At 45.9% G+C, this 10,398-nt stretch overlaps 1 protein-coding gene across 1 annotated transcript; it reads left to right on the top strand.

Moving 5' to 3' along the window:
* The first annotated feature begins 729 nt into the window (after window positions 1–729).
* LOC123137882 (zinc finger CCCH domain-containing protein 15) lies at window positions 730–7,230 on the top strand. Its single transcript, XM_044557736.1, has 2 exons — window positions 730–1,698; window positions 6,889–7,230. The coding sequence occupies exons 1-2, from the start codon at window positions 838–840 to the stop codon at window positions 7,003–7,005; spliced, it is 978 nt and encodes a 325-aa protein (XP_044413671.1). The 5' UTR covers window positions 730–837; the 3' UTR covers window positions 7,006–7,230.
* The last annotated feature ends 3,168 nt before the right edge of the window (window positions 7,231–10,398 follow it).

The following is a 10,398-nucleotide window of genomic DNA, read 5'->3' as shown; positions in this document are numbered from 1 at the left end:
AATACAATTATGAAATTCGAAACATTTATTGATTTGTTATGTTTAATAAAAAAATAAATATATATTGAACATTTCTGCAATATACGAAGAAAAATTTGTCACTGCACATTAAATATTTTTGTGATATGCACTGAACAATGTTTAAAATGCACTGAAGATTTTTGTGATATACGATGAAAAACTTTTAAATATACATTGAGCACTTTAGGTAATATACGCTGAACAATTTTAAGTACACATTGAACAATTTTATGATATATACACTAAACAAAAGTTAAATACACATTGAACATTTTTTGTGATATACGATGAACAATTTTTGAATTGTGAATAAATTGTCAAAAACTGAACCAAATTTGAAAACTTTGAACAATTTTCCAAATCATGAAAAAAAGGAATTAAGAAAATGAAAACAAAGGATAAAAGTAAAAAAGAAAAATGATAAATGAAAGGAAAGGAAAAAATAAAAACAGGAACAGAAAAAGGAAGAAAAAAGAAAAGAGAAAACAGGGCAAACTAAAAAACCGGCAAAACAAAAAACCAGGAAAAACCGGTTGAGGGAACCTTCTAGAAGGTTCCCAAAACCGGTTTGCCTGGAACTGCTCTAAAGCTCGAAGTGGGCCGGCCCGTTTTGTGGTGCTCGCTCCAGCGCTTCAGCGGAAGCGCGGCACCTGGACGCTCGCGAGCGTCAAATAGGGATCGCCCAGGACAGCAGCCCACGTTAGCGAGAGGTAAAAATCCGACTGCCCAGGGGACGAACCGGAACAAGGGTTCCGGGCCCGTCTCTTCTTCGTTTCGTTTCCATCCACAGCTCGTCCTCCCCCCAAACCTTACCCCATGTCCGACGGCGGCGGCGAGCCCGGGGCCGGCGGCTCGGCGCCGGTGTGCAACTTCGTTCAGAAGCCGCCGAAGAATATTCGGAAGCGTCCCGCCGCCTCCGTCGGCTCTGATGACGAAGAAGGTAGCGGCGGCGACGATTCCGGGGCCATCGCGGCGGCGCGATCTAAGAAGCCGCCGCCTACTACCAGCAAGCTCTTCTTCTCCTCCGCCGACAACTCACACGAGCCCCGCCGTTTCCAGTTCGAGTCGTCCCGGACTATTCAGTCCTCTACCGACAACCGCGCCACTGCGACGCTTGAGACGGAGACGGCGTACGACCGTGATGCGCGCGCCATCCGCGAGCGACAGCTCAAGCAGGCTGAGGAATCCCTCAAGAAGAACCCCTCTGCCTCCTCCTCCTCCGGGGAGCTCTACAAGGGGATCCACGGCTACACGGATCACAAGGCCGGCTTCCGGCGGGAGCACACGGTTTCCGGAGAGAAGGCCGGCGGCGCTCACGGCCCCCTGCGGGCGTCAGCGCACATACGCCTCTCCACGCGGTTCGACTACCAACCCGACATCTGCAAGGATTATAAGGAGACCGGCTATTGTGGCTATGGCGATTCCTGCAAGTTCATGCACGACAGAGGTGACTACAAGTCCGGATGGCAGCTCGAGAGGGAGTGGGACGAGGCCGAGAAAGCCCGCAAACGGCGCATAGCGATGCGTGAGTTGGGTGGTAGTGATGGCGAGGCAGAGGAGGAAGACAGCGACGACGAGGAGGCACTGCCCTTTGCCTGCTTCATATGCAGGGAGCCCTTTGTTGACCCGGTGGTCACAAAGTGTAAGCATTATTTCTGCGAGCATTGCGCATTAAAGGTACCCCGCAGTTTGTTCTGATTTTGTGCTGATAATTATGCCTACTCATCTATGCAATCAATAAGTTTGTCATGTTGAAAATCTAGTTCATCTGCATAGCTAGGCTAATAGTTTGTGTGTAACGTGGAACTATGATTGTTTGAGTTCGAGCCATGAACTATTGAAACATCAGCACTTGCACACGACCTCTAGTTCTGGAAATATTGTGGATTCAGCCCAGATATATATGAACTTACCCTATATTACATAAAGCACCATATGATTATGGATACATGGCAGTGTGGTGGAAATAAATTTCTGTGTCCATACTAGCTGATATTTTTTTTTTTGGACTAGCTGAATGTTTTGTTGGTTCAAGTTTCAGCCATATGGCCCATATAGCATGCAGCACTGCATTACATTTAGAGAATGGGGGAAATTGGCTCCAGGACACCGTTAAAATCTGCCTTTTGCCACAACACACTGAAAAAGACTGGCTTTGCCGAAAGCCACTACAGTTTTTCTTTCTTTTGCCACAGGACACTCTAGCCTTTCTAGTATCATTTCCTACTCAAACAGGCGAGAGAACCTTATAAATAAGATGCTCACACCCCTGTTGCTCAACCAGACCACATCACTTGAGTTTCAGCCCCTAGACACGTACAGCAAGCACCAAATCAACATAACAACATGCTCATGTGAATAACATCACAGTTCCCCAGTTTAGTTCACCATCACTAGTTGGTTCAGCAAAAGCAATAGCAGGTTCAGCCACATTTGGCAATATGTATGCTACCAAAATACAGACAATACAAGTTCACAATCAACTATTACTTGTGAATAACATCGCAGGCTACATTGCCTATTTTTTCTTTGCCCTCACAAACTTCAACTTCTTAGCCTTGCCCTTCTCATTCCAATCATTGGCGTCAGATGGAGAGAGTGCTGGACATGCAACTGGCTCTATATATGCGCCTTCAAGTTCCAACAATCTCTTACGGCTGTGACATGAGATACAAGCATGTAAAATTGAGATAACAAGAAGTAATACAAACAAGTTGAAACTAAGGAAATTGTTGTCATACTTTCTTGTCATAGGGCTTGGTGTACAAACAACATCAGTTATAGTTCTAGTTGGTGTAGCAGCAGCTGGAGATGCAAGTAGCTCCACGGAAGTGCCTTCAAGCTCCAACAGCCTCTTACGGCTATATGATACAAGCCTGTCAAATCAAGTCCAGAAGGAATCTAAAATGATGAAAAATATGAAAATTGCAATTGTACCTCCTTGTTAAAGGGCTTGGTGTAGAAACAGCAGCAGTGATAACTTTAGTTGGTGTCGGAATAGCAGTTGTGGATGGCACTACAGTAACCTTTTTCTTGCCTCTTTTTCTCTTAGGCTTTGGAGGGGCAGGCGGTGGTGCATCAGAATCATAGACAAACTCATTGCATGTTTTCTGCATATGTCCAAGTTGCTTGCTCCTTTTGCACTTTGTTGTTCTCTTTCCAGAACCTCCTTCTGCAGCTGACTTGTATCTTCTATTCCTTTGTCTCCCGGCTGCTCTTTTCAAAATTGGAGGCCACAGCTTGAACCCGGGGTTGATTTGAGGCCACTGTTTTCTATCGATAGTTGGCTTAATAGACTTTCCATAGGCTTTCTTAAACTTTGCCACAGAGTAGTATTCATGGATGTAGTCTTCGATCTTATACCCTCGAATTGAAGTGATAACCTTCAGGGCATGTGTGCATGGTTGTCCAGTAATTTGCCATCGCCTACAACTGCACTTTCTCTCATGAAGATCAACACTTTGCCTCCAAGGAACTAGATCTTTTGTAACACCTTCAACTTCAGCTAACATTTCACTGTCTTTGCCACTATCTTTATGTGAATACCTGAAGGTATAGGGCAGTCCCCTACTCCTTGCATTAAGGTCCTTTATGATGTTGGGCAGAATTTTTTCTATAAACTTCTTGGCAACTTTTCTTCTCAAGTACATTATTTCCATGCATAGCTGTCTTATCCTATCCATCAGATCAATTACATGTAGGGACTTTTCATGCCTAATCCAGCTGTTGAATGTTTCAGCTATGTTATTTGTTACATAGTCACATTTGCTTGCTTCAGAGAACCAGTGCCTTGTCCACAGGTGTTTGTGATTATCATGTATCCACCTCATGGCTTCAGGACAAGCTTCATACATCAGATTGTAGTGCTCTTCAAACCTATGACTCTGGAAAGCTCTACATGCTGGCCACAAGTGCTTTTGGAAGACCTCACCTTGGAATCTTTTCTGGAAGTTAGCAACTAAGTGCCTCATGCACTCCCTGTGCTCAACCCCATGTTTGAAGACTTGACTGTAACAGCAGAATCAATACCTTTGCTTGCATCTGTTAAGATAACTAGGCCTGGAGAGGACCCAATAGCTTGGTGAAGTCTGCGGAAAAACCAAGCCCAATTTTCTTTTGTTTCCGAGCCAAACACGCCATAACACACTGGAAACATCCAATTATGCCCATCAATAGAAGTTGCAGATGCAAGTTGACCCTTCCATTTTCCAGTCAGATGTGTGGAGTCCACACCAAGGACAGGCCTGCAGCCAGTCAAGAAACCATCCACACAGGCTTTGAGGGCAACAAACATTCTAGTAAATCATCTTTTCCCCAACCTGCTCAAATTCAATGTCTACCAAACTGCCTGGGTTAGTCTTCTCCACCTCAGTCTTAAAACTGAAGGCATGCTCAAAGCTGTCATCCCACGTCCCTTGCAGTTCGTCCAAAGCCATTCTTCTTCCATCCCATACTACCCAATTTGATATCTTCATGTGATATTGTTCTTCCAGCCTTTTCCGTAATGCTACAGCACCAATTGTAGGGTCTTTCGCAAGCCAGCTAATAACCCTATCTCTGAGCCAATGATTGTTTGTATGTTTTTCTCCACTTGACCGGTGCTAGCACAAGTGTGTTCCTCAGGTATCTTCTTTATCTGCATTAAATGAAATAAAAATATGTATTAATACTAAAAAAGCAAACGCAAAAGAGGAAAAACTAAAAAAATTGTAGTAATACCTTCCAAGTCTTTCCATCCTGCAATTGTGATGCATGTATTCGCCACTTGCACCCTTCAGCTTGGCAATTCCCTCTATACCTTTTTGATTCAGAATATGGTGCTGCAATTTCATATTCATCTAAGATTGCATATTGCCTAATAGCCTTCTTAAAACTATCACCATCTGCAAGAGTTACCCCAACTTCTATTGTTGGATTTTCTAAGTCAGTTGCATGCACCATTGTCTTGCAACCCTCTGTATCATCCACAACCAGGTCATCCTCCAAACCAACATACTGCACACCATCATCTAATTCAGAATCGGATGATTCAGAAAGCAAAGACTTGTATGGATCTTCATCATTCAAACCAACATATTCAACATCATCATCTACCCAAGGAACATCAGTACTCTCCTGAACTGGAGAGTTAGCAATGTCAACTGGAGCATCTAAAATAACCTCACTAGCTGGGGCATCAATGCTTGCCTGCAGTGGGGCATCAATGCTTGCCTGCAGCACACCAGGCATGCTCTGCAGCCGTCCAATATCATCCAGAACACTTGTATCATCATTTTTAAGAACACAAACTTGCAGTGGGAGCTTTCTTATCTCCCAGTACATGTCAATTGCATTAAGCAAATTCTGGTCAGAAGTAACCTCTTCATAGCTACGACTCTCTTTGTCCCAATAAGTCACACGCAACTTGTGGTTAGATCCCAGCTTAATCTTTGTACCAACATCATCTTTCAAATCGGCCCAATTAGTGATATCCCTGTCTAAAGCCTTAGCAATGCTGCAAGCAGCACAATACTGGCGAGTGCCATCATCTGTCAATTTCACATAGGCACCTACATGTACAGCAAGCCTGTAGGATGAACTGGGATCCATCCTACACAGAAAAAAGGCACAAAAGAGAGGTGGAATCAACATCCCTCTTTTGCTCGCAAATACACACCCATGAGCGCATCTAACTCGCATCTCATGTTAACCCTAGTTTCAGTTGGTGGAAGACTTACCCGTCGGGAACCCATGAGAGGTCAAGCTGTTCCAGCGGGGGCGCCTTGCTGATGGATTGCCCGGCCGCCATCTTCTATCTTCCTTGCATCACGGGAGGCGGAGGAGAAATAATGGGCGGCGGCGGCGCAAGTGCGGCGGCTGCGAGGGCACAAGGGCGTCGGCTGCGGGGGTACAAGGGGCAGCAGCGGCTGGTGTTCGTGCGGCTGGAGAGGGATGCGAGCGAGGAGGGGATCCCAGCGAGGAGTGTTCTGTTCCTGTTCATGTGGCCCTGCCTATCCGTATGGGATGGGGGCAATTTGGACAAATCCTTGTCCCTTTCGGCTGGAGTGTCCTGTGGCAAAGGAATGAAAAATTGCAGTGGCTTTCGGCAAAGCCAGCCTTTTTCAGTGTGTCGTGGCAAAAGGCAGGTTTTAACGGTGTCCTGCAGCCAATTTTCCCTTTAGAAGGTCAAGTCCAAGTTTATATTTGATTTGTGAGTTCTTATAAATTCGTTTTCCTATCTGTATTTAGCTGCTTGATATGAATGTTTTTTTAATTGAAAAATATTAGTTCAGAGAGTACCATGCATGGCTGCTTAATAATTGAAATATTATTTGCTTGGTGCATCTTTCTGTTGGAGTTACAGAGCCTTATTTGATTGCATAGGACTTTCTTACGGCCTGTCCTGTGTGCAAATAATAAAATAATACATATACAGAGAGATGCCAATGGGATTCAAAGGGAATATGGAAAATATACTCGTCAATAGATAAGTTTTTTTCCTTTGATATGGAGGAAGTGCATGCACAGAGCTTGCATAGTTAGATGACTTATTCGTTAGTCTCTACGTTCTAGGAAGTGCATTCACAGAGCTTGCATAGTTAGCCCAGATCTATAGAGAATGCGAGCAAGGAGTCTGGAAACATAAATTCTGCACAGCCAACCTGTTGCATACAATTTGATGTTACGTGCTACGTGTCACGAGTGCATGGGTCCGTTGTAGTCTTTTGTGTCAACATTCTAGGGTTTATTTAATCCACATGGAAACTTGACTAACAAAAACATTAGGTGTTCTCTTACGAAATTCCATCTAGCTACTCAAGAGTTACCGAGTAATTGTACAAAGAAAACAACTATAAAGTTCTGACCATCTTCATCTGTTGATTTCAGCATCACTCGAAGAACAAGAAGTGCTTTGTCTGCAATAAACCGACGCTTGGCATCTTCAATGCAGCGCAGGAGATCCGGAAGAAGATTGCCCAGGACAAGAAGCAGCAGGACCTTTGATGACTGCTGCACAATGTAGCTTGTATCATGGAGGATTACTTCTCTTCTGTAATTGTATTGTTTGAAAATGAGGGGGAAATGTCCAGGAATCAGTTTTGTTTCTTTAGCTCTGTACTAGCTCCTACTTACCATTAGCCATTTTGCCGCAACTTAAAAGGACTACAAGGAAGGATTGTAGGAGTTTTTGAGAAAATCAACAACGAAAGAACTAGCTTATTGTGGACCTATGGAAAAATATCTCAAAACTTGAAGGTGAAACTCTGCCACAAGCCAATGTCTAAATAGCTGAGAAGTACGAAGAAATGCAAAACTCCATGTCAGAAGAAAATGAAGAATTATTTGCACTTCGATACGCGAGAAGAAAAGATACTTGAACTCCTCCAACAAGAATCTTGATGAACTCTTGAAGAATGAATTAAATCATGAAGAATCACCATGAAGAACTGCGGTGACAAAAGGATGATGAGATATAACGAAGTATGAAAGAATAAAATGAGCCTTGTGGTGATTTAGATGGAGGTTCCGGCAAAATGAGCCACCATCTCAGGTTCTTGTTGCACTGCAGAAGCTTGTTGTCTCACTGGTTCTGAACGGGTCCGAATCTTCAAGTGTCATGCACATTTACCGCAACTTAAAAAATGGGTCAGTGCGGAGGTATTATTTGTCTTGACTGACCTTCATTTGCACTTGGGGGCACCATCTGTCTTACGCTTTTGGCTTTGGGCCGTCCCAGGTCGTGGTCAGCGTGGCACATAATAGAGACGACAGCAAGAGGGGCCTGAAAATCGCCAAACTCGCTGGTCTGTTATGGTGTTTCGATTATCAGCAGGCACATAAAAAAAAAAAAGAGGCACATGCGTACACACCTGAGAAAAATAGCCAGACGTATTGGCGCCCTGCCTACCCGTCCGTTCGGTCTGGGGCCATGATCTGGCATCACTGTCACGGATCACGGCAAACCTTATTTGACGCTCGTTAGCGTCAGAATGTTGTGCTTTCGCTGAGAGAGCCATCGGTTGGGCCGGCCCATGTACGGGATTAGCGTTTACCGTTCGATGCGTTCGCTGCCGCTTCCTTCTCTATTCCTTGCGGGTTTTTTTTTCGTTTTTCTTCTACGATTTTTTCTTCCAGTGTTTTCACTGTTTTGCCCAGTTTTCAGTTGTTTTCGTCCTGTTTTTTATTTTTCTTTTTTGGTTCCTTTTTTCTTTTATGTTTCCTTTTTATTTTCTCTTTCTGTTTTTCTTCTCTTTATTACGCATTATATAAAAAATTCACCGCGTATTACAAAAATCTCCATCATATTAAGAAAATGTTCATCGTATATTATGAAATAGTGCACCTTGCATTCTAAAATTGTTCATCGTGTACTACAAAAATGTTCATAGTATATTATGAAATTGTTCAACGTATATTAAAAAAAGCTCATTGTGTATTTAAAATTTGTTCATCATATATAAAATTTTTGTTCAACGTATACTACAAAATGTTCAGTTGTGTATTTTAAAAATCTTCCAGTGTTTGTTTAAAAAAAAGGTCTCTGTATTTTAAAGTTTGTTCAACGCATATTATAAAAATATTTATTTTAAAAAACAACATGATTTGCCGCTGCCTTTTATACTTTAAGATAGGCGCTGCAACTTTACTGTTGTAGGTAGCTAGCTCGGCTGGTTGGCTCGCTTGGATCCAGAATGAGGTCGGTAGTTCGATCCCAACTTGTGAGCTTCATTTTCGAATTTTTGCTCGACACATGCTTATTGGGTCGGCCCGTTTGCGCTTCGCTTCAGCAAAGCCGCGTTGCTCGGACGCTCACGGGCAGCGTATATGAGCTCTCATGGATCACGTCTCGGCTAGACAAGGCGAGGAGACCCTCTGTCCCTCTAATTAGAGCATCTACAGCCGGGCGTTCCAAATCCGTTTCAAACGTCCGGGCGGACTGACCGGTCACAAAAAACCGACCCATCTGAACACCTCAAACCATCCTGAGACGTCCAGACTGTTCGGCGCCCCTCATATCCAGCCCAAATATGAGGCGGCCCGAGCATGCCCGGACGCGTTCGCCTGACAAGCCCGGCCCATTACCGACCCCATAGTTGTCCCACAAAAAACCCTATCCGGCTCCTCGCTCCAAACCCTAACTCACTCCACTCTCCTCTCTCGTTCTGTCATCTCCTCTTCCCGCATCGATTTCGATCGAATTCAATTCGGCCCAATGTCGAGCTCCAGCAGCCGCTCCAACTCCGAGCTGGATCCCGACTTTCAACTGGCCCTCCGCATTGCCTTGGAGCGATCCAAGGTGGAGACCGGGGGCAACTCCGGGTCTGCAGCGTCCCTGTAGACGCAGCTCCCCGCCGACGTAGCACGGACGCCAATGCTGGCCCCTCCCGGCATGTGCGCGGCTCCGATAGGCCTGCGCAGTCCGCGCCTCCCCTACGTCGTCCCCTGCCCCAGCCGGCTGCTACTTCCTCACGTGGACAGCTATGGGTGTTTGTGCCCGCCCCGCCGGCCCGGACATGCATGCTGGAATCGGTGGCGCGCGCCGCCCGCCGCGAGAGGCAGCGGGAAAGGGAGAGGAAGGAGGTGGAGCAGTCCGTGCGCCGCTGCCGCGGGATGCAGGAGGAGCCCGATAAGGGTGCGCGGCTCCTCGATTGGGTCTACCGCCGGTCGCTTACGACCGCGGAGACGGACGCACGGCGGCTCCGCCAGAAGAACACCAAGGCGCTCCGGGTTGCCATTGAGCAGTCTGAGCGCGAGGCGACTCAGCTCGCGAAGCTCAAGCGGCACCAGGACAAGGCCATCCAGCGGACGAAAGGGCTCATCATCGTCTCCGACACCTCCTCCGACGACGACGACCACGGCTCCTCGTTCGACGACTCAGACGATCCTCCACGAGCCACCGACGCCTACAGCCGTGGGGACCGGAAGAGCAAAGGGCCAGCGAGGAAGTGGTGAACCTTCTCCTTTTTAATTTCAAGTTTTTAGTAATCTAGTTTAAACTTGTCTGTCGATTATGTGGATTATGTGAACTTTGGCGATCTTTTGAAGATCGGAATGTGCATTTCTATGTCCGTTTGATGATCTACGTTGTTTAGTTCTACGTTGCATGCTTTAGTATGGATATAGGGTACCGGATATGAGATACACAGACGTGGACGACGGGATTTGAGGAGTGCCCGACCAGTGCACGTGGAAGCGTACGGGCGCGTCTGCACGCATTTGAGGGCCCGGATTTGCTATCTGCGGCTGTAGATGCTCTTACGGAGATGCTGGAGTTGCCATTGGCGTAGACGAGGGCATGTTTGGTTGCCCGCATCGAGCCCAACCAGGCCCGCGCGGGAAGGGAGAGGCCCGTTTGGTTGCCTGGTTTTCCTGTTGGGCCTGCATCGCACGCTTCTC

The sequence above is a fragment of the Triticum aestivum genome, chromosome 6B, assembly GCF_018294505.1.
Source record: "Triticum aestivum cultivar Chinese Spring chromosome 6B, IWGSC CS RefSeq v2.1, whole genome shotgun sequence".
NCBI classification, from domain to species: domain Eukaryota; kingdom Viridiplantae; phylum Streptophyta; class Magnoliopsida; order Poales; family Poaceae; genus Triticum; species Triticum aestivum.
This window is presented reverse-complemented; position numbering and strand designations above follow the sequence as displayed.

Excerpts from the sequence above, each read along its gene's own strand:
- LOC123137882 (XM_044557736.1), top strand. The coding sequence starts at position 838 with ATGTCCGACGGCGGCGGCGAGCCCGGGGCCGGCGGCTCGGCGCCGGTG. Across the intron at positions 1,699-6,888 it reads GCGAGCATTGCGCATTAAAG|CATCACTCGAAGAACAAGAA; the intron begins GTACCCCGCAGT and ends TGTTGATTTCAG.